The sequence below is a fragment of the Diadema antillarum genome, unplaced genomic scaffold (genome assembly GCF_040938485.1).
Source record: "Diadema antillarum isolate AM-2024a unplaced genomic scaffold, OU_Dant_1.0 seq00000689_RagTag, whole genome shotgun sequence".
Lineage (NCBI taxonomy): Eukaryota > Metazoa > Echinodermata > Echinoidea > Diadematoida > Diadematidae > Diadema > Diadema antillarum.
Window position 1 is genome coordinate 1,143,787 of NW_027271594.1, and position 25,767 is coordinate 1,169,553.

At 38.0% G+C, this 25,767-nt stretch overlaps 1 protein-coding gene across 1 annotated transcript; it reads right to left on the minus strand.

The window, feature by feature from the left end:
• Window positions 1–1,185: 1,185 nt before the first annotated feature.
• LOC139737326 (zinc finger protein 862-like) lies at window positions 1,186–4,575 on the minus strand. The gene is made up of 2 exons (XM_071647998.1): window positions 3,978–4,575; window positions 1,186–3,163 (listed from the first exon to the last, which is right to left on the minus strand). The coding sequence occupies exon 2, from the start codon at window positions 3,145–3,147 to the stop codon at window positions 1,186–1,188; it is 1,962 nt and encodes a 653-aa protein (XP_071504099.1). The 5' UTR covers window positions 3,148–3,163; window positions 3,978–4,575.
• Between the last annotated feature and the right edge of the window lie 21,192 nt (window positions 4,576–25,767).

Consider the following 25,767-nt stretch of genomic DNA (forward strand, 5'->3'; position numbering starts at 1 on the left):
TAAATGAACATCGTTCGGGGATGGATAACCAGTCACAATAGTTAAGGTTTAAGCAAACTTTATTATGCTCACGCAACACAAACTGCCGGCCGAAAGGGGCGAAGGTTGTACAACCAGCGTTGCCAGGTCCCAACGGAACAAAATCACCAAAAGGCCTGTGAAAAATCACCAAAAACCACAAAAAATCACCAAATCTGAGAAAATGTTTTTTCTCGAAGTTTTTTTTTTTAATTGATTTTTTTTTAAGTTTTTTTTTTTATTTTTTAATCTTTTGGCATATAGGATCAATGAACTTCCAAGGGAGTTCAAGCTGTGGGAGCTGCTGCTGCTGCTGTAGGTGTGTATAGATAAAAAAATTAGCGTACGCGCAGGTTTTTGCGCATGTCCTTTTCAGCATCCGAGATTTTGCGAGATATTCAGAGATGGAAAGCATGGTCGACGAGATTCACTTGTTGACGACATGAAGATCTATTAGCCGTGACCAGTGCCGTATATACGGCACTGGCCGTGACTAATTGACATGGTTTGTGAATATTTAGCCAATACGGTCTGGACTTGTATATCTTTTGTGTCTAAACTGAGACTAATCGCGACACAACGATCTCGCGGACTAGATCATGCATTTGGGTGCAAACGCCATCTCAAGTGGGCTAGCTTAGTCTGCATTCAAGGCAGCGGAGGCATTATTCAAAGACTCAGTATACCCACACTAATGCGCGTGTTCATGCGTGTATGGGTGGAAATGAGCTGCTGGCTTGACAGAGGTCTGCGCTCTAACAGTGCTTTTTTTTCTATATCGTTCATAAAAACATACATTGTGTACATTCATTGATCTTGCTCTAGCGATCCACGTCCCACAAGCTTTGCTTTTTAGTGGATCACTATTTTCATATCGAATCTATTTTCCGCACGCCCACGAAGTATCCTCCTCGTATATATATATATAAATATATGTTGTTATATAATTTATCTCGGATACTACATGAATCTTTTGCAAATCCTTAATGTTTGAAAAATATCATTTCATGACATGTATACTTTGTACTATGTTTTGATTTTCGTTGATCGGAAATAAACTATGATTGAATTGAATTGAATTGAATTGAAAAAATACAACCACTTACCTTCATGTTGTAGGGAACGTAACGTACTGATGCGCATCTGTTTACTGCATACACTTGGAAGCTAGTCATAGATGCTTGCATTGAATCTTTTAAGCATTGCTGCAGTGACCTCAAACTTATTACAGCAGCCAAAAGTGGTCTTGGTTAAGACTATGGCTTCTAGAATTTTAGTCGAAAGCTGGTTGCGATACTTGTTTTTTGCCCATGTCACTATGGAGAAGATGCGTTCGACTGAAGCATTGGAGATGGGACAAGACAGCGCTCCGAGGGCATAAAGTCCTATTGTCCTGTATGGCTTGTGTCGGTCGGAGTTTTCATGATTCAAAATGCCCTTCCAAAAGGACTGGCTGTCATCTGGTATGCTGCCTTTGAAGATCTTCTCTTCCTTCCACAGATGCAAGCGGATCATTCTGTACTGTTCCTCAACCACATCAAGGTCCTCACACAGATGAAGAAGAGGAAGGTCTGAAAAGGCACAACATGACATTTGCGACAGTACATTCTTGGGATGAAGTAATGACAATTTTTGGAATGTCTTCTTGCTCTCAGGTAGCCTCTTTTCTATCTCAGATATGAGACATGCAAGAAAGTCAGCACATCGGGTTCTCACATTGTCTACGATCTGTAGATGGGCAGGCTCCCTCTGCAACCTGACTGCTTCAGCTGTAAATTTGTGACCATAGTCTATGAGATTCAGAGGACGTCTTGCACCAGTACCGTGATCATACACCCGTTCCTTCAATGACTTGTGCTGCATGTCTAACGCATCTGAGAGCCCTTCCGGTGATGCATTTTCAGCCTGGAATTTCTGATTCAGGCGGTCTAGGTTCTCCACAACTGGTGCAAGGAATGTAAAGTACAAGAAATTTGACTTGTCGTCAAACATGTGGAACAGCATCCTCGCTCGGTAACGGACATCTTGCGTGCCTTCGTTCATTGCCATTTGGAAATAGTTTTTCAGAGGATCCCAGTGTTCCCAAATCCTCCGGATGAGCTCCCCCCTGACTAGCCAACGAGTTGTAGACATTTTTTTGAAGGGCATCTTCTTGCTTGCAAGTTCTCCTTCCTCTAGCTCTTCAGCGCAGAATGTGTCATAGAGTGATTTATATGCTTCTCGGCGCAAGAAGCTGTGGCTGAAGAAACTTGGAACTTCACAGAGCATGAATCCCACATTTGAAGGGAGTCCCTCAAATGCCTTCTGTACGCACAATGCGATGGAATGGCATACACATTTCATGAGTGTGCATTTTGGTGCAACCTCTTTTACTCGGCTCCAAACACTGTTGTGTTCTCCGGTCATGTTTGAAGCTCCATCTGTTGCAAGACCTACACAACGGGAGAGGTTCAGATTGTACTCATCTAGAACGGTTTGTAATGCCTTGAAGAGCTGTTCGCCGGTGGCTTCGCAGATCTCTTGAAACCCCAAGAGTACGGTCAGTATTTCCATTTTCTCCTCACTAAAGTATCTTGCAAGGATGGCAAGAACTCTTGTTGATGACACATCTGTACTCTCGTCGATTATCAGAGAAAATGCTTTCTCTGACATATCTTCCTTTACTTGCTCCTTTATGGTAGGAGCAATAACTTGTGTCACAAGTTTTGTACATTTGGTGCGATGTATCGAAATGGACTCTAGAGTGCTACCAGCTGCATACTTTTTGATCGTCTCAGACAAATGATCAATCGAGCTCAGAGGACTATGACAGCATGTCGTAACAGCCAAATGAAGCTCGGCGGCCTTAACAGCATCAGCAGGCTGGATCTTTTTACTGCATGTAGCGAATTTGGTCATTGAACTCCCTGCAATAGCTCTTCTCGCCGCAACGTGGCTTGGGGTATCTTGATGTTTTTTTAAGGAGGCATGATGAGGCTTTAGCTGCTTTCTGCAGTATTTACAGAATGGTAATTTCACATCGTTGTCCATCACAGAAGTAAGCCAGTTAAACTCAGTTTCCCATGAGGTCAAATACTTTCTTGATGCCTCATACTTGGTCTTAGATTTCTTTGCTGGTGGTGTGGCCATACTGAATATGCCTAGTCTGAAAATAGTGCAGAGATAGACAAGGGCAAGGGGCTATTGTAGTAGTAGAAGTATAGCATAGTAATTGCACATATTGGTATTACTTTTCAAAACAAAGATATAAATTAAATATCACAATATTAGATATCACTGTTGACAAGGGTTGATAAATCGCAATTCACTTTTGCTTTACATCTCATTTTTTTAAATCAGTACACAGAGTAGTTCTAAGGTTTTGTAATTTAATCAGTTGTAATTCTTCATGTTTATGATTAATTTTAATCTGTCCTTGTTCGTTATGTATTACAATTTCAAAAAAGCAACTTACCACCACTGCTGTTTAAGTGCCATCACTTTGAAACTCGAAAGTTATGTGGTCTAGATCCTACTAGAAACATATTCTCATGCAACTCGAGGGAATTGAGGTAGTAGCCTTCTTATCATTCATGTTGTCTCTCTTCTTTTTTTTTCCTGAAGAATTCAAGATTTATGACTGATCAACAGTATTTGGGAGATATTGGATAAAAACCGTTCCTACACTGACAGCATGAATGTCCTCATAGTGGATGAGTGTTGTCAATCAAACACTTCTGCCTAGTAGCAGGCAGCTACCTAGTACTAGTAGATATCTAGTCATCCTTTCCATTTGCATTTGCGTGAATGCACATTGCAGCACCACCGAACACGCACAACCAGCACACAGAATCACAGTCCTACACAGTATACAAGTAGTTGTCATTTGTCAAATATCGATTACAGATCTAACCATGATTTACTCGATGCTATTAGAGTCAGCTTATCATTTACTCGAGTATTTAAGATTTGCAACTCACCAGTATAAGACAGATCTTTCGAGATATCTGGGGAAAGTGGGTAAGGGTTTCAACTACAAGATAACCACAAACTGATATAATTATATCGAACACTCATTATCAGTAGTGAGCTCGCTGGTTTCCAACCAGTACTGCTTCCAACACTGTCCCAACCTCCCTGCTATGACGTAGCCAGCACAGCTGGTGGCCGCGGTTTGTAGCTTTATCAGCAGTAGACAGCTGAGTATGATCTGACAGCAGCGTGGCGACCATTGCATCGGCGCGTGTGCGTGCAGTACACACAGTCACACACATGCATTGCGTACAATGTGCGATGTGTGTTTTGTGTGTGTATAAGATCTGACAGTATACCAAGACAATAACGCACATGTTATGTATCTATGGGAAAGTGTTACGCCATGCTTTCTGGAAAATAGACTAGTTTTCATGGTGATTTTGTTTATTTCTTTCGAAATCACCCGAAAATCCCCAAAAGATAACCAAAAATCACCAAAAGATCACCAGAAATCACCAAATATGGATTTGGTTACCAGGATAAAATTTTGTCACCAAGGGTTTCAAAAAATCACCAAATTTCACTATTTTTGGTTACCAAGATCACCATCTGGCAACACTGTGTACAACAACAATATAACATACATCTCAAACACTGCCCGTAAGAGGGCAGTATAACACACTGGCGTTGTGTATGGATTTGAGAATCAAAATTCGTGTACACGAATGTACAACTCAGTTGATGAGATATAAGTTAACGATATTTTGAAGTTGTGAAGTCCTGAGGGTTGTTGTGTTCGAATAAACACTACAGATTGGTTGAGATACTAGATCAGTAAGTGGCATGTGTGATTATATCCCGAGTCTGGTTTAACCCATGTGACATTCTGTTTATAATCATTCAATTTTCGGACCTTTGACCTTTCTTATATTCAGGACAACTTGATACTTACAAATGCTGACTATACTTGCACCCTAGAGTGAGAAAAAAATGGCAACATAATTAAGGATCCTACTTCAGAGCTTTTAAATCTTAACTAATATTACTGCATCTTCCACGCAAAAAACAAGTTGTTTTTTTTTTTGTGGAAAACAAGTGAACATCTACACACACGTAACTCATGACAATTCAGACAAACACAAAGCGATGTATTGTCCTCGCCTACATATTACACTTTGTCATCTACTGTTTTTTTATGTACAGTATTAGTTCTAGAGTTTTACTTCTGACCTTTTACATTGTTCAATTTAACCAGGGAGGTGAGACAAAATATCTTACCTCCCTGATTTAACCAAGTACTTGGCAGGCATCTATATTTAGCAGATGTACCCATGTTTGAATTTGTAGACTTATAGCTCAAAGTTGTGGAAATTTGTTATTGAGAGCAAACAATATAACATGACACTAAATCAGAGAAAGTTCATTGACCATTTGACCTTTGACCTTCCTAGATCGTCTACCAATATTCAAACTTGAACAGAATCTTCAGGTGATGTGCATGTGGTGTTATAGTGTGGCTATCCGAGCTCTCAATCTGGAAAGTTATTGAGAGTACACCACACTGTGTCCTTATATTGTTTCAAGTGCTTATTAAGTAAAGTTCATTGACCATTAAGTCCATTAATTTGACTTCTGAATTTGTTGGACTTCACTCTTATACGACCTTGACTGGCATTTTTCGGTTATTTAGCCTACCTATTTTGTGAGTTTGGTGGTCATAGCTCAAATCTGAAAGAAAAAATTGATGAGTACACCTCAATAATAATAATGATAGAATAATAATAATAAGACAAACGTTGTATAGCGCACCTACTATGTTTATACACGTATACTGTGCTGTGATGTAACAGGGCTCCTAACATTGTTACTCATTAGACACACAAAAAACAAATAACAAATTAATCAAAGGCTTCTGAAAAAAGGTAAGTCTTCAACAAAGATTTGAAGACAGCAAGTGACGGGGGATTCCTCAATCTCAATCTCGGTCGGATCACAGACCCAAGCTGTGGGAGCACACGGTGCCCAAATAGTGCTCATGCAAACCCAAGGTATGTGAACTTTCCGACTGGTGTGCTCCAGACAGGTGGATGAGTTGTCAAAGTCAGAGGAAAAAGACAAAGAGAAATACTTCAAAATGAAAGGACGACTCGAAGTTTCTATATAGTAAATGTCTATAAAGAATGATAATTACGAATTCATGATAGGCATAACTTGATATTGTAAATGTTTCTTTCGGAATTATAAGGATAAGATACTCTTGCATTGTATGGATAATGTATACAGACAGTAATCATAGTATTTTCCGGTCATTTCTCATCGCTAGTAGTATCTTTCTATAAAATCAGAATAAACATATGAGTATATGAATATAAGAACGAACCAAGTCCAATTTTTGGCCAAATTCAGTTTGACATGGGAAATTGTAGCTTATGCATGGACTCATCTTGTGTATAAATGATAAATCCTAATTACGCCCGGAAGTGCCTGAAATGAATGACTTGAATCTTATATTAATGTAAGAATGAAGGACTTGGGTCATTCTTACATTCATAATTATAATAGCGCCCTCTCTCATCCACCTCCCATCTCTATAGCAGAATATCATGTATATGAATCAAAGAACGACCCAAGTCCATATGAATCAAAGAACGACCCAAGTCCACCACACAAAATGGCCTCTCCACAATTAATGTAAATGTTAATTGTCATAATAATATATGTTCTAATTTGTATATACAATGTTGCCTTCCCATCACAGTTAAATAGAATATTATTGCACAAATAAACAAGAGACCCGCGGGTCTAGCGCTCACCTGAGTATCGCAAGTTCACCTTTCACGCAGTCACTAACCTATATTATTCACAGCTCTACCAAAATTTGACCAGGCATTCTCAAGTAGAAGATGAAAATGTACAATAAAGGCCCAATTTTTTTAAAGATTCCTTAATTTGGGGGGATTGGGGCCCCCTGGGGCCCTCTGGGTGGGGCATGGTGCCCATTTTGATAAATTGAGATCCTGACCCCCTAGGGATGCTACCTGCCAAGTTTGACAAAAATCCATCATGAGGTTTTCAGGAAGAAGATGAAAATGTACAATTCAGGCCCCCATTTGGACCCTTCCAACCACCCCCCCCCCCTACCCAAGAGGGGCACCCCTGGATCTCCTATGAACAAACTTGAAACTACAGTCATTAATGTACTCACTCATAGTATAATCTCAGCTCTATAACTTCTGATTCTAGAGACGATTTATAAAGATTCCTTCATTTGGGGGATTTGGGACCCCTGGGGGCCCCCTGGGTGGGGCATGGTGCCCATTTTAACAAATTGAGATCCTAACCCCCTAGGGATGCTACCTGCCAAGTTTGGTGAAAATGGGTCATGGGGTTCTCAAGAAGACGATAAAAATGTACAATTTAGGCCCCATTAGGACCCCTCCTCACCCCCTCCCCTGGGTCCCAAGGGGGGCACCCCTGATTCTGCCATGAACAAACTTGAAACTACAGTCATCAATGTACTAACTCATAGTATTAACTAAGCACTATCACTTCTGGTTCTAGAGAAGAAGATTTTTGCAGAATCCTTAATTTTGGGGGGCTTGGGCCCCCTGAGGGCCCCCTGGGTGGGGCATGGTGCCCATTTTAACAAATTGAGTTCCTAACCCCCTAGGGATGCTACCTGCCAAGTTTGGTAAAAATTTGTCATGGGGTTCTCAAGAAGAAGATGAAAATGTACAATTTAGGCCCCATTAGAACCCTTCCCCACCCCCCTCCCCTGGGTCCCAAGGGGGGCACCCCTGATTCTGCCATGAACAAAATTGAAACTACAGTCATCAATGTACTAACTCATAGTATTAACTTAGCTCTATCACTTCTGGTTCTAGAGAAGAAGATTTTTACAGATTCCTTAATTTTGGGGGGTTTGGGCCCCCCTGGGGGCCCCCTGGGTGGGGCATGGTGCCCATTTTAACAAATTGAGTTCCTAACCCCCTAGGGATGCTACCTGCCAAGTTTGATGAAAATCGGTCTTGGGGTTTTCAAGAAGAAGATGAAAATGTAAAAAGTTTACGCACGACGCACGACGCACGACGGACGACGGACGACGGACGACGGACGACGCACGACGCACGACGCACGACGGACGCCGGACGAAGGGCGATCGCAATAGCTCACTTGAGCCTTTGGCTCAGGTGAGCTAAAAAGATATGAAGTTTTTTTAGTTTACTCGAAATGATCTTCCATGGACTTGGGTCGTTCTTATATTCATTATACTCATATGCATTCATCAAGCACTTTCATTAATGGATCATCCAATTTCGTTCTCCTTAGATCCAAAGTGTCAGCATTTTCAAATTTGAAATTTGATTGGAATTTAAATTTTCTACAATCTAATAAGCATCCTTTCTCTTTCGTCAGATAAACACATTTTCAGTGTTAATATTCTGTTTTACGATGTCGATTTTCTTCTTTATTTGTTGAATTTTGAATTATTGAGTTTGATGCATCTGCGTGGAAATGATAGGCTTTGATCAAACGTAAAGTACACAAACGTATATAAGTTGATGGTCCTTTTTACTTCTTTTTCATTTTTTTTATATTTCAATTTCAGTATTATTAATTTTTTGTTTCATTCATAAGTTGTTTCCTCTTTTATTCTCATTTTTCATAACATTTTTAATGCTTGTTTTATCATTTTTCATTCTATTCTTTCCATACACTTGATCTCTCATGCAGGCTTTCTCTTAAATCTTGTGACTGTGTTTGGAAGGCGGTATATTATGCAGTGAATTTAAGAAACAGCTGACTGGGAAAGAATTTGGACACATAGGCACCATTTCCTATAAAGAGACCGATTTTCCACCTGGATTTGATATGAAATTTGTGGTTTTTCCCAAATAAATATAACACCATATAAAGCCAAGTATCGACAGGTATTCTCCAAACACCTTATTTTTACTTGCCGCGAGCCTCACATTCTTAATTTGACATTTAATCTGCCCATATATATCAACGTGTATGTATCAATTACATACATCGTAAAATAATGATAGTAGGCCTATAATGGTCACATTACCAAGCGACCAAAACATCAGAACACGCTGCACCTCCCCCAGATTATGTTTCGTCTCATGTCGTGGCTGCCCAAACCGGTCCCATGGCGGATGCCGTGGAAAATGGTAATAATCTGCCCAAAATTCTTTGATTCTTTTTTGTTAACTCTTAGCAACTATAGTGAGGAAATGAACAAATATGCATTTTTATTTACCTTCCGTTCTAATTATTCAATTCAAATCAAATTCAAATCATATGCAGTTCAAATTTTAATTCGAATTTTATTGTTGAACCCTTTTTTATGCCTGATTAAGAGTGCAGTCTAATTAATTTCACTGGAATCTTTATTTTAAAACCTTGATCTTGCTATAGATATAATTCAAATATTTAAATTCGTAGGTATTTTGTTCTCTTGGTGCTACAGAGAGAAGTTACAGGAGTGGATGTTTGTCTCCGGCTATAACATTGCTCTTGGAAAAATCATGATAGGCCTTCATGTTCTATAGATAAAGGAAGTGAACATGCTGAACAAAAGCAAGCCACTCTCAGCCACAATTTTGTCGTAAATCTGTGTATTAGATTTTAATTCATATCATGGGGGGAAATGCACTTTTGAAGAAATGTACAAGCATTTACTCTGCCTATCAACATTCCCTTCAGGGGTCAGTTATTCAGAGCTGAAGGAAACTGAAGAAAATGAGCTGCACTGCAAGCCACTGATAGAGAGACCAGTCGCCAGCGAGGATGGCGCTGTTGGAGACAATTTCTCCAATGGGGCAGAAGGCGATTGGAAGAAGCCAGGAGGGCCCTAGAGAGATCTACTGCTCTTTTAGATACGAGATGATTTCGTAGAAGTTTCCAGGCTGCAAGGAGGAATCTACGATACCATGGACACTCGAAAATAAACTGACAAAACAACAACAACAACAAAAACAACAACAACAACAAAGATTTATCCCCTTCCCCTTTTTAGCTCACCTGAGCCAAAGGCTTAAAGGGATCGTATAATTTTGGTTGAGACCTAATTTCAGGTTTTCAACATTTTTGGTGAGATAATGAGAAACCTCTTATGAAATATGAAAGAGCATGTAATTCCATGAGGAATTCTACGTTTATTTGATGAACATTTGTTTTGAAATGGCTGAGATATCCAAAACAGAGCGATTTTAAGTGTGGGACCCACCTTTTATTGCGATCGCTTTGTTTTACTTTGATTTTGGATATTTCAGTCATTCCAAACCCGATTTTCATCAAATAAACTTTGAATTCCTCTTAAAATGGTATGCTCTGTACTATATCATAAGTGTTTTCTTGGTATCTCACAAAAAGTTAACAGCCCAATTCTCATCTCCCTCAATACTGAACCATCCCTTTAATTACAGCGAGCTATTGCACTCAACTCATTGCCTGATGTCCGTCGTTCGTCAACTTTTTACATCTTCATCTTTTTTACATAATCTTATCTCCTTCGTCTTCTTGAAAATCCCAAGACGAATTTTCTCCATATTTGGCAGTTAGTATTCCAAGGGGGGGGGGGGAAGATCTCAGTTTGTTCAAACGGGCACCATTTTTTCTATTTTTTTCACATTTTCATCATCTTCTTTGAGTACATGGTTGAATTTGTCACCAGGCAGTATCATTATGGTGACAGAATAGGTATGCACGAGTAGACACCATGCCCCCGCCAACACACCAGGGGACCCTAGAACTCCCAAATCAGAGAATGTTAGATAAAAAGCAAACGATTCTATAAAATCAAAAATGTTTTGAGTAAATTTTACATTAGTGTATGTTCTTATCAAGGCTATTTGTCTAGGAGTTGCCTCATAGTATATGTTTACCGGTATGATGTTGGCAGTTTTTATTTGTAGCTCATAGATTCTTTTTTTATTCCTTGTTTCATCTGCATATACGTGCTCCAGGGAACAGGATCATGAGCCAGGGACAAATTTCACATTCCTCTCTCCCTCTCTCTCTGTCTGTCTGTATGTCTCTCTCTCTCTCTCTCTCTCTCTTTCTCTTTCTCTATCTCCTTCCTTGGTGTGGGTTATGGAGCAAAGAGTTTTGGGTGTATATTGTAAGTATAAATGTTGAAATAGTATTATATATATGTTTGAAGGGATTTGATGTATTTATTTAACCTTATATAATAGGGAATATTTGAGGGTTTATTTAGTTATGTTATGTTTGATATTACTGGTTGTTTTGCTAACTGAGACTCATGTTAGTTATTTGTGTGTGTGTGTGTGTGTGTGTGTGTGTGAGTGTGTGTGTGTTATTTTGAATTTTCTGATACAAGTTTTGTTAGTAGTAGTATTATGTTATTATTTTGTAAATTTAAAATTGGGGGCTGAGAAGGGTTGAAGTAGTTTGATTTATATAGGGTTATAAAGAATTGATATATTGTATATGTATCGTGTAATAGATTTGAAGGGTGTTGTTTGTTTTCATTGTGCTTATCATAGACGTAATTATGTAATTGTGATGTAAACTATGCGAACTGTTACGATCATTTGGTTGCAATGTAATGCCAGAGGAAGCCAAATTTCTATGTCTGACATAGACCAATAAAGAATAAATGAATGAATGAATATGGGCCTGGACCGAATGAAGAGCCAGTTCTTACACTTTGATCTCCTTATCGATAATGCATGGTCAGATTTTGTGCTGTCTTTACAGGTATTTTTGCCACGTGACTGTATACAAATGGACTCCATGCCCCCGCGAGGCCCTCTTAAAGCGTCTTTTCCCAGTTTTGATTTATTACGTATCTGCAAGAATGCGTGGAATGTGAACTTGCGATACTCGGATGAGCGCGAGTCTAGTAACTTTAGTTTTTCGTTATTCCAGAATCTTAGTCTGCAGTGGGCTAAACATACCACCGTGTATCATTTTCCACAGCTGCTATTCCTCATATGTTTTTAGGCCTCCGTCACAAAGTGTTGCCGGAGGTATTATGTTTTCCAGTTGTCCGTCCGTCCGTCCGTGCGTCCATCAATGATCGATTTTGTAGAAAGCACCATTGAGGTATTCAAATAAAACTTGACACAGCGAAGCAGAGCCAATCAACTTTTCGGGCGCACACGCTCGAGGTCAAAGGTCACAGGTCAAGGTTAAAAACAAAACCTTAAACATTTCCTGCCGTAAATCTACAATGCCTGAATGTATTTTCCTGAAACTACATGTACAACTGTATAGGTACACTACAGTAGCATAATGAACTACAGTGTAGGTAAGTATTTTGTAGAGGCAGTTTCATGCTATGGGGTCGAAGGTGACAAGTCAAGTGAAAACGCTAATATTTCATATTTTTTCCACATCTTAGAAATTGCTCAAGGTATCTTCATGAAACTATATACTAGTACATGTTCTGCCTAAAAGTGATTTTCTTTGGAGCTTTTTGGTCAGGACTACCAAGGTTAAAGGTCAAAAGTCAGGTTGAAATGAAAAAAGAAAACCCTGCTATTAATATGGCGAAATAACACTATTTCTCCATAGAGAGATGTACCGTGGGAAATCACTTAATCAAACTTGTATAAATGATTATACTTGACAATTCCGCAAGGAAAGATTTGGGCTATGGGGACAAAAGTCAAGAAAAATTCTAACAATTTCATTGTTCTTGTCTATATAATGGAAATGGTTCAAAGTATTGTCATGAAAATTGGTGTACGACAAATAGTAATTATGTGCCAATATATGATTTGTTCTCATATTGGCAAGGTGATCTGTACACGTGCTTGGAAAATAATGTAAAAAAAGGGAGGCATACCAGTCTCCATAGCGGCATTTCTAGTCTTGTTTGCTATCTATCATATATATTCATGTAATATGTCAGTTCAAAGTACAGTACATGTAGAAGGTATAGCCCATCAACTTAGATAGTTGTGGAAGTTCTTATTACAGTACTTCATATGACTTGTGATTGTATGAATGTGTACTTCGCCACAAAGCTTGCATTTAGGTTTGTGAAATAGTTTCCACTGATATCGCATACATACACTGTACAATAGTATTCAAAACAAAGATGTCCAGAAACGCATCAAATCATCAGCATTATTCATTCTCGAAGATGGTATAGCTTAACAGACGCATTGCGTCACTAACGCAAATGAATGTAGGATTGCGCGTTCACAGAAATGGTAAGGTCACGAAACTTTTGAAAATGTGTCAAAGTACTGTCATTAAAATGTTTCAAAGTACTGTCATGAAAATTGATGTATATACTTTTCTTTTTTCATTTGGTTTCCAAAGCTTCCTTGACACAATGTATGCTAGATATCTTGCCCAAGGAAATGAATAGTGTCTGGCATTAGCTCAGCATGTGCTGTGGACCCCTGCTTCCTCTCGATAGTCCTCTTCTCCTCCCCTCCTTTCCTTCCTTCTTTTCCCTCCATCCCTCCTTCTCCCTCTAACCTGTTCCTTCCCTTTGTCTCATTGTTTGCCCTGTCTACGTTCTTGTTTAAAAATAAAATACAATGTACATATCAATCGACACTGATATGAATTTGCACACAGAAACGCAGTTCAGCGTTATGCCACTATTTATTGGATGATCAACGAAACCTTTATTTTCCCGTTTGTTATGTATGTCAACAAAGAGTAATACTAACTATTTTACTGTCAGTCCTTTAAAAAAATCAACAGGTATATTCTATTAAAACAGAGCAAAAAAAAATATTTCACCTTGTCAATGCCTCTCATTTCACATTGCGTATTGTATCATCATTTTTGTTTTATTTGACCAGGAAGCAGACAATACAAGAAAAAAACAAACAAACAAGTATACAAATAAATAAATATGCACAGTAAACGGTACAGGGAAATGTTCCAGGTTGGCCTGGCCGGACAAAAACAATGGAATATGGATTACTGTTGTTCGGAAGCATGTCAGCCCAAACATATAGCACTGAGATTTGACATGCAACCAAATGGAATTATATAAATCAAGAGAGTCAAGATATGAAATGCACAACTATATGGCAGCAAACTAAAATAAACAAAATTCATTATTGAAGGCAGATGAATTGATTATTTGTCATAATATTGTATCATCTACAAACAAATGATCGTAGGTTCGGTACAGTACGCACCTTTACATTCATCTCGGATTTACATACCTTCGGAATAACACCACAATTGTTTGGATTAACAGATACCTTCGGAATAACACCACAAATGTTTGGATTAACAGACCCTTTTTTATTTCCGGATTAACGAATTTCTAGGCATACAAAACTTCTGTGTGTCGGAATAACGAACATCATCCGTTGGAACGACGGACGAGAATACATGAGACATAAAGGATATGCAATAGCAGAAGATATACAAAAGAGTTGGATAACCACATGATGACGACCCCTACAAACACAGATGGAATGCTGAAGGAGGAGGTAATAATGGTCCTTCGTATTCAAGCAGCACTGCGTAAAATCGTAATGATATACACAACAATTCAATCCAGTATTCCAGTCTACAAGTGTCAAATTTATACATTTCGTAGCTTTTTTTTCAATTCTTTAGTGTCTTTTTGTGTGTGTGCGTGTGTAAAATGGCAAAATCACCAACATTTCATTGAAACAGACCTAATTGTATTCACGGAGTTACGGAAGTCCTACAAGGTGAAATTAATGATTTGACAGAGAGGGAACAAAACATCACGACATTTACTTGAATTATTGAAATGAAAATCACATTTGATCAACGTGAATTAAGAACGTTGTACGTCATTAGAAAGTTGTGTCGGTACGATTTTTGCAGTCTAAGTTAGATCGTATATTACTCTTAACTCTAATCTTATTCAAAAAATATAGTAAACGTTACCCTTTTCATGAAACTTTGTTTTATCATCCGAAAAATATCTTAAAGATAGTAATAATAATCGTCATCTGGGTCATCTTCTCTAATAACATCATTATAGTCCTCGGTATCGTCATCTTCACCCTCTATGTCATTACTGACATCGCTTTCATCCGTTTCAGCGTCGGAGTCGTCTGCGACGTCCGAGTATTTGCCAACATCGTCATCATTGTTCTCGGCATCGTTATTGCCTTCAGCGTCTTTGTCACGGACAGCAGTGCTGTTTTCGTCAACTCCCTCGTCATCACCAACAATTCCGTTATCGCCGACATAACTTTCGTCATCACCGGCAGTGTCGTTTTGATCGTCATTACCCTCGTTATGATCCTCATCATTTCTGTTGTCGATTTTCTTGACATCGGGACCACCAACAGCATTCTTGCCTTTGTACCTCCCATCATTGTTGCCACTGTCAAACTTGGGCTCTTTGACAGTGCCTGTGGGCGAAAGAATCAGTGAATTATTATTTTGTCAATAAGTAAAGCAAAACAAAGCAAAACAACTAATAATGACCGGCTCTACACATCATGTACATAACCCAAAACGCGTTTTTGGCATAAACTAATGTGCTAGTAGCTATATTCTACTTTCATCCCATACTTTTCAACAGAAAAACCATCTCCCCGGAAAACAGTACGCCCGACTTTGGCTTGCCGGCGTGACGAAATGAACTATTCGTCAATAACCGGGCAGGTTGAAAATAACATTTCGACTGGAAAGTTGTCATTGAAATAAAGAAGTTGCTCTCTTTAAGTCGATGACTCTTTTTTTTTTTCGTCAGGAACGAGGAAACCTTTCGACAAAGCCTCGGGCAGTGAAAATAAGCAGGGATAAAGGAGAAAATAGACGGATATCCATGTCATTCAATGCGTACTTACACTTTTCTGGTTGCCCCGGGAACTTGGTACACACTACCGGTTCGGAAGTACATCTTTTGGTGCCACCTGATGGAATGTTTTAGATTTTCAGGGAAATACCATTAAATTTCAAACAAATCTTTCAGTCAGAATGTACATAGATGTATGCAGGGTCTTATACATAATTATCCCCGTAACATTTCGAGTACTAATTTAGTGTATATGCATAATGTTCAGAACCGCAACACATAGGACATTTTCATAGCAAATAGTTTGTGTATTGATCAAAATGATACTGCGTTTTTATGTCTTATTGATGATCTTATTTTCATTTTTATTTTTTGTGCCATATGTTCATAATTATTGTGTAATCTGTATTGTTTGTAATCAAGAAAATCAATAAAACATACAAATACAAAAAAAAAATCGCTATGCAGTTATAGTATCTTCCACTAATGATCAACAGGCAGGTAACATGCACGGTCAGATATATGAGGTAAATTTATGAGAAAAGGGGGCATTTCTAAGATGGTTTTCAAGCAGCGGCCTGCCGTTGTTATTTACACCCAAATTTGCCCGAGATGGTGTATGCTATCAGTATAGGAAGTGCTGCACGGTTCTTGAGAAAATCGGATGATGTTCATTATTCCGAAACACGAAAATTCTCGTTGTCTAGAGGTTCGATCATCCGAAAACGAAAAACTTAAGGAGTTGTTAATCAGAACATTCAGTTGAGTTACTCCGAAAGTTCGTAAGGTTCGTAATTCAGAAAATGAAATAATGAAATAAGGTTCGTTCATACAAAAATCATATTAGGTACATTATACCGAAGGTTCGCTAATCCGAAAATGTAAAGGTACTAACTACCCTTCGGAATTTCAAACATTATTTCGCTGTCGGATGGACGAACCTTCAGAATAACGAGACTTATTTCATGGTGGGATTAATTTTCGAATTAACGAACCTTCACAATAACAAACCTTCGGAATAAAGGACTGTAACCGACAAAATTAGCTCCATGTTCAAAATTAATTTTCATGAACTGGGCAAAATCAAAATTAAAGATTTGTACTACAGCGTCACTAAAAAGAAGATTTGTGCATCAGCTTTGTATGTTCATAACTCACGCAAACCACACTGATTTTCCCGCCTTAATGAATGTTGCATAGCAAGGTCTCATGTAAAAAGTCGTATCAAATAAGCATACACTAAATAACACATTTTATTTTCATGAAATAAAAGTTATGAATATAATATAGTTTGAATTGGCAGAATTAGATGAATTTAGTTTCTGCATGAACGTAAATTTGCTCAGTCCCCACAGCAGAAAGGAGTTGGTTTACTCTTTCTGGCGTATGATAAAAATAAAATGTTGGTCTGATATTTTACCCTTATTGTATTACCCATCTGCTCTCTCTTATCATTACGGCTGGTTTCACTGAAGGATTAAGAATCTGTTGCCATTACTAGGAGTAATATGTGCAGGAAAGAACCAGAAAATGGGAAGACAAATATTGTGAGAACTTCTTAGGAGTGACGCACTTACCTTGTATTTCGATGCACGTGGTGTAAACACGGGTAACCTCGTATTCCAGGGATGTCTTACCGTGGTGGACATATTGTTCCGGTTCGGGAAATTGGTCGGCAATGTTGTTTGTCTGGGTGAAGGTGATGGGCTTTCTCCCATGCTGTGAGTCCCGGAGATCATCGTCGACATCGCCAACCCTACCTCGGCGGTCGCTTGCCCCGCGATCGAAGTCATCACTCACCATACCACCATGCCTGCCATCGTTCACCATACCATCCACGTCGTCGCGATAGAAATTGTGGAAGTCGTCTCGAGTCATCATCCAAGGCGGCCGATAGAAATCTGCGAATCGTGCCAGGAGTAGATCGTTTAATTAACACTGACTGCATTATACGGTATAACAACATGTGTCACGAATATAGGTAGGTCTAGTGTTTTTGCTAATGATGATGATGATGATGGGGTAAGCGCACATCACACATTTCAAGGACAAGTTCACATTCACAGACATGTGGATTGAGTCAATTCAGTCGTATTAGTAGAACACACTATATGCCATCAGTGAGATTTCGAGGAAAATCGGACAATCCATTCACAAGTTATGAATTTTTGAAGTTCCTGCTCAGTCACTGCATGCTGGATGAGAAAACTACTACAGCTCGTGATGTCACATGTGTAGAGCAATATAAAGAAAATATAAAGAAAATTTTTCAACATAATTATTTTCACATTTCTTAATTAAAGAACACTAATCTTAAATTGCCTCTTTCAAAATAAAATTCTTCCCATTTCCTTATATCGTTCTACGCATGTGATATCATACACTGTAGTATTCTTCTCATCCACATTGCAGTAACTGCGCAGATAATACTTGTTTTTTAAAATTCAAAACTTTTGAGCGGATTGTCCGATTTTCCCCCAACTTTCCGAGATGTGTTCTACTAATATTGCTGCATTCACTCAATCCACCTGTCTATGAAGGTGGACTTGTCCTTGAGTCAGATTTCGGTCAAGGCAATAACAAAATGCCAATATCTTCCTAGGTTTTCAATATTTATTTATTTATTTATTTATTTATTTATTTATTTATTTATTTCTAATCTTTTGTCAGGGTAGTCCATTCACCAATAAATAGTGGTCTTCCATGGAGCCCTGAATAATGTTGATGAACATACATTAAATAGCAAAACGTATATACAGAAGATGACATAATACAGTGTAGATACATTCCAGCATACTGTACATTGCAAAGTAACATAAAAAAGCACATGCCACAGCAAGAGTTCACCAGAATGCCGAAATAACAATTAAAACGCTATTATACAGGAATGATAAAGCCCAGAATGAATTTCGTGTGTTACTTACAAATAGCAACTTTGCTTAAACAATCTCTTAAATGAATATCTGTATGAATACGACTGGAAATGTGAAACTTTGGCTGCATGCTGCAGTTATTAGGTTGTTTGTTATTGATCCCATTTTCTCCATATCATTATACGAAAAAAAATGTGAATTTTTATGATGTATACCTCGTGGATCATCATTGAACTTGGCCGCAACCTGCGTAGCTGTAAAGGCGATCAAAATACATGGTAGGAACTTCATCTGTAAGAGAGACAGAAACAGAGTTAGAGAGAGAGATAGAGAGAGGGGGAAGCAAAGACAGGAGGTAATAGGGTATGACAGAATAATGTTTATAGATAATGAGAACAAAAAAAATTAAAACTAATAAACTTCAAAACTAGAATGGAAAATCACATTATCGCAGTACAGTATAACCTTTCTGTTCACAAAGAATCCAAGGGATATTAACGATCCAAGGGAAGATTACATCAACTCTGTACTTCAAAAACGTATAGAGAGTTGAAGAAAATGATTATTGTGCGTGCATCTTATTGCGGGAGTTTGTGCCCATTATATAGTAGAAATGAAGATCTAATTGAACCAGTCTCATCTATCACAGCAAATGAAATGAAACATAGTGAAACAGTGATATTTTGAGAAAGATTATACATGTTACAGACCTGTGTTCTCAATAAAATGACAATATACCATATGGACCTCTAATATATAGGGCATAAGAACACACATCGAGAAGAAATTATCTGTAGCGTTGAAAAGTCGCTTGGAGCATGACGCTTTATAGTACAAATTCATTTTAAAATTTGCGTTTTCATTGGCGTGTATTTTTCCCTTCTGGATCGTTTTAAAATCATTATGTATTCTCGCATAGCACCTGTTAACTTTTCCCATGTCAATGAGTCGTCGAGGTTACAACGCTATATAAGGGCAATGACGTTAAAAATACAAAATCACGAGTCTCATTATGCTTAGGATTTTAGCAGAGGAAACAAGATAAATCATCACAATATACCCCAAAAACAGAAATCGAATTTCACCAGTGCAGAAATTACGATGTTTAACATCGCACAATACGGATCATGTAGGTCACTTACAGTTATATGGTTAGACACAGACGTTTGCTTGTTTTTGTGTTGTTTGTTCTCATTTTCCATTCGACAAAATGGCTGGATACCCCATATTCATCTGCACTAAAAATGTTGTTCTTCGCCCCGGGGTCTTCATGGGGTGCAGTTATGCACCTTGCATGCTCTTTGCAATGACTGAATGAAGCGAAATCTTTTACGTGCTTGGGTTTTTGAAGCTCTCTACTGCACAGGATCTCCTTTTTATGTCCTATCTGAGGGGTAGAGTGCTTTCCTCTACTACATTTTAATAGAAGGGACCGCATAATAATGCACAACATTGTTCAGCAAGACTCGCTATAGGATTCGAACCCGTGACCGTACCCGAGGCATTCGACCGCGAGGCAGATGACGCTTCAGACTGAACCACCTCGCCACCCAACATCCAAACACCAACCTCAAAAAAGCAGACAATATTATAGCTCTTCATTTTTACATTAAACTAAAAAGAAATTCGTATACTCATAATACATCAGTAGACGAATGTGTAAATCTGCAATGGTGTTCTACAAGAGGAAATGAACAGTCAAACTTACCTTTGTATTGTGGGGAGGACGGCTAATTGCAACTCTTTAGTTCAGCGTCGCATGAGCGTGACTGAAATTTTCGTTCTCAGAGCAGTCTCCCACAGACGGTGCCTTGGGTGTGATAGTATGTGTCAATGCACTCATTAATCGAAACAGCCTCTCATAACACCACTTCATTGCATCACTCCAGTCATAATCACTGATACCAAGAAGAAAAAAAAAGACCTAACACAGGTAACTGATGAGCGATACATACAAACTATACGCTCGTGGATTGCTTGAGGAAAAAAAAAAAAACAGAACCGAAATCGAGTGATTAATTACACTCGATCGAGACAGAAATGTAATAGCCCATTGCTGTTGATGTTTTGTGTGTGTTTGTGTGTGTGTGTGTGTGAAGGTGATAAAAATTTGCCGCGTTGTTGCACTATTTGTTAGTTGAAACTAACGTCGCTTTCATTTAGCGATAAATTTCCGGCTTTATTTCCTCCTGAAGAAAGTGAGTACAAGTTGTATATGATTATCATTAAACCATCGACAGTGTCTCTTTCTCATGCATGATGTGATTCAAGTGACATTTATATCACAGAAGAAGATGGCTCATCGACAGGGTAAAGAAAATATATTTCTCACTTTCATTCTTTGTATATCATGATCAGACCTGGGCATATAATAGGACGTTCCGTTCGTTGCCATAGATGCCAATCGCTATATAAGCCTATATTTCTAAAAAGAAAAAAATATCAGCAATAAGCGCCAACAGAAGACACACACACACAAAAAAATGAATTAAAAGAAAAAGCATTTAGACTCGCAAAGCCTTGTGAGTATTTTCAAGATTTGTGGCTGATTTCAAACAATTATACGGATTATATGGTGACCCAATGTTGCTATCCGAAATAATCATGCAATTCAGGAAAGTCTGACTATATAGATCTCCCCCCCCCCTGGGGGGGGGGGGGCAATTAACCAGCAAATGACAACGCAATGTGTTACTTCTCTCTTGTGAGAATTCCAAATTACATATAGCCCATTCAGACCGCCAAAAAAAGCAATATTGTACATACTGTAAGAAAGAACGTCTACTTCAGGCTACGATAATACCAGTATAATGCCTATACTGTATCTGAGAACAAATTAGTGACACGTTTCTAGATGGTGGTCTTTTCCTAATTTGAAGTATATTTTCCATAACTATCTTATTGCAGGTTCAATTTTTATGAAACATCTGTAATTTCTGTATGTTTACTCTATAGAAATATTTTGCCAATTTGAACACCATGCAGATTTAGCAATTCATACTGCTGCATGATATTGGTCGCATCCTGACTAGGAAAAGGAAATGACTTGACATGCATGGGTAGAGGGATGAAATTGAAAGCAAAGCTTGAATTGGTTTAGGCCTGACATAAAAAAGGTCATTATTTACAGTTTAGCGTAATGTCATCTTCAGTGTAATCCACACCATACATAATGGTACATACGTATGTTACACTCACTGCAGTGCTTACGTAAGAGAACACTCTAATATGTAATACAAAACCACATGAAGCGGTGCTCACATTAATTGTTATTTATTTTTTGAAATAATTCCGACAAGTCTTGTAGCGATTTGATTTATATTTTCCAACCAGCATATTCCACAATATATGATCTTCTAATAAAATTGCGCCTACTTTTGTTTACCGTATGGCACACACCCTTCAAATCAAATTTGTTATTTTGTCTCTCTCTCTTTTTTTTAATGTTTTGGGTGGTGGTTGCACCACCATACGGTCACTTCAGAAGGAGGGTAACGAATGAAGAGCTGAATTTGGGTGTTTTCCTTTCGAATTTTCTATTCAATGAACCAGCGACAGACCTTTCTCTGTGCATTGTGGTCTAATATTATACCATTGTCCTAACTATAGTATATATTACCCGTTAAAGTACAAGCGTTATAGCAATATATCTTATTGCAAAAGACGACTGATAACCAGATGTGATTCTATCAATGGTTATCCATAAACGCAACATTTTTTTAGCAACGTTGTAGGGAGGTGATTTGGTTTTCGAATAATAGGGATATAGTGCTTCCCCCTCCTCTTCCAGATGACTCCGGTTTGAGCATGCAAAAACAGTGATCACACCATAGTCTGCACTTAACAATTTAAGAAAAGGCCCTGTTATATTATGATAACACATGAACCACAAAATCTGATGCGATCACACTAAACCATCAATGTAAAAACATTTTATCATATAAGTAATAAGCGTAACTGTAAAGACAATTCAATAATGATACAATTTATTTTACAATCATTGGGTATATATTGACTGTCCAATAAACGACAGCTTATTCGACTGAGGTCATAGGTGTTTAGAAAATAAATTCGGTTATCTTCAATTTTGGTATCTTATCTTATTTGATAATTTTTCATCAATAATGTTGCAAATCCGGAAAGATTTTCAACAGAGTCATTCCGCGAATGTATTCATGAGCATTAGAATATTGCCAAATTGAAACAGACGAATATAAGCCAGTTTAATAATAATGTCTAACACTGTCCAACGTTTTCCTTAAAAAGCAGGCCCCTCCCCACCCCCCCCTAAAAAAAGAAAATACCGCAGGACAAACAAGCAAGCAAAAAACAAAACAAAACAAAAAGCTCGAAGAAAGATCATAATAGCAACTGCCTATAGAAATTTTGGAAACACTTTGAGCAAAAGGAACTATTTTGATGGATATAGCTTGTCTTAACAAAGACAACAAATAGCCATAATCTGGGCCGAGCATGCACCAAGTAAACTGTAACATAATTTAAATTTCCTTTCTTTTTTTTTTTCAATGGCTACATCCTATATTGCTCATAATGTTTACGACAGTAAAAGTTATCATTTTGATGGTGGATATCCTTATTTATGGTAAAAGTGACACGTTTGTGGATTGCTTGCAATATCGTTTGATATCTGTTTTATACGTGTATGTGATGTGAGATGCAATATATATATATATATATATATATATATATATATATATATATATATTGATATGTTTATAATTACAGTTGTATGAAACTTTTTCGGAAGCCAAAGAAGAGTATGGACAGTAATACGTTGTATACAAATCCACACATCACGCACACACACATGCACATCATATAAGAAAACACAAACAAACAAACACACACATTTATATCGCTATCATTTAGATTGGATAATGTTCGTGATTCGAGAGAATGTAATCCAGTGTGCGCTGTCACACACACACACACACACACGCGCACACACATATAATCTATAAACTAGTAAACTATTGATATATTCAGTATACTAATTATCATAATATATTCAGTATCGTCGAGCCATCTAAACCACACTCCCAAGTGGTCACACACATAAACAAGATCATCGCAAAGTTTAATTGTTTTCCTTTCTACATAGCTATGCGCCGTATGGTAATTTAAATGTAAATGCACGATATGGTAGAGCAATGTATATATTATGTGTGCATATTGCTTATTGATTCGTTGAGGGCCATAAAGGTCATGCTCTGCTTATGAAATGAAAGTGGCCTCCTGTTATATATTGATTTATCTCTCCCCTATACATGCTATACGTCTGGTTTATGAAATACGTAATAGTATATTTTGCTCTTTGTTTATCTGTATTCTGAATTCATTATATACTGTTTATCCCTTTCGCAACTAAAGATCCCGTGTATACATAATGGTCTATTGTTCCCTGGAAGACACAGCAATATTACTCTCATTTCATTTCGACAACTTTCTATCTACATATGTGTATATGCAAATGGATCTCTGTTTATTTTTTGTATAGACAAATTAGAGCAAACCAGTTCATCACCAAACCAAACTTCACCAAACTTCTTTGTTCTCACTCTGGAAATTAAGCGGCTGAGTTAGGAGCTCAATTCAGATTTCTCTCAGAGACGACGAGGAAAACCTCTGTAAACCTATTATCCTGTTTATGTAAAAGTACAAAGTATAAATCTCATTTTTAAGCGATAAATATACAAAGAGTAAAGTCATACAAACGAAAAGGTGGAAGTCTCATCAAATCCGGACTTAAAGTTTTGAATCCGTAAAGTGTCACTCGTTTTGTCAGCGAATTGTGGACAGGCCATATAGGCCCTACTGGAGATTGCTAGTTTAGGTATAGGTTAGGTCATTATCACATCTTTGTTGTAGTTTAACGCCGGGTAAATGCGACAATTTCGTGGGAAAAAGGGACAATGACCACGCATGCTAAGTTACGAAAATTATTCTCTACTCGTCTTCTTTTCAGTCTTCTTTTTGCTATAGCTCGAATCAAAAAGCAGTTTCTATCCTGCTTGATGCCGTGCTTCTTTCTCCATCAAACAAAAGATGGTGTCGAGTTTCACTTTTCAACTTGAGCAGAAACTGAAGATCGAATGAATGAAAAGCTTGTTGTGTAACATTAGGCCTAAACGGAATATCGTACTTCATAGGTCACTGGTTCATAAATGTATACTGCACGTCTCGCATTCACACACTGCTGATGAACCTTACAATCATTGTGGGGAGCCGTTAAAAGAGACAAAGTCCGGAATCTCTCCTTATGTACCCAAGTTACTCCTTGACGCGGAGAACTCAATGTGCTCTTAGCGTAGGTTTGAATATTTTGACAAAAGAGAGCACTTCTACTTAAATAGGCATTATCTTTAAAGTTACAATTAGCCTGTATAAAACAGCAGTTTGGTGTCCCTTTCAATAATTTCGGTAGCAACTAGTATGTCAAGGACAGGACACGAAAAGAAAAAATCAATCAAAATGGTACTGCTTGACGAATGCCACTAAAAAGACACAAAGAAATATACATTAGCCACTACTATTCCGAAAGATTCGTCGTTCAGCGCGAACATATCAGGCGAACATAACCATGCTCAAAATGTGCGCACTATATAAGAGATAGTTACCAATGTATAGTGAGATACTAATATTCCTTTTTTTCTTGATTCTGGGGCTTTGATAACGAGGAGATTTGAAGAAACTTTGTTCCGTATTTACCAACTTCCATACGATGATGATTTTAATTTCTTTGAAACACATTTTAACATCAAGAAGCATTACTTTGGCAGCCATTACATCCTAAATCTCGAAGAGCGGCCTCGGGCCATGGAACGTTCAAAATCATTCAATAATATAATGTTGACTTGATTGTGTTGATTCACCTTTGATAGCCTCGAGGATGACATTTTGTTCCATTGCTCGCACGCCGAAAGGTACTAGGTGATCCTTTCGGCGTTCCATAGCGAAGGGTAGATGATCAGAATGGGTGAGAGCGCGGATTTTTCAAAATGGCGACTTCTAGCGTGAAGAAGTTCTCGAAAGGAAAAGGTTTGTGAGATGTTGTTTTATTTGGTTGCATTTCTACTGCTTCATTACAGAAGATATAAGTGATAGCTATATAGGAGAGGGATGCATATTACGTTTGCATACCCTTTTGGCCGTTAGATCTATTTC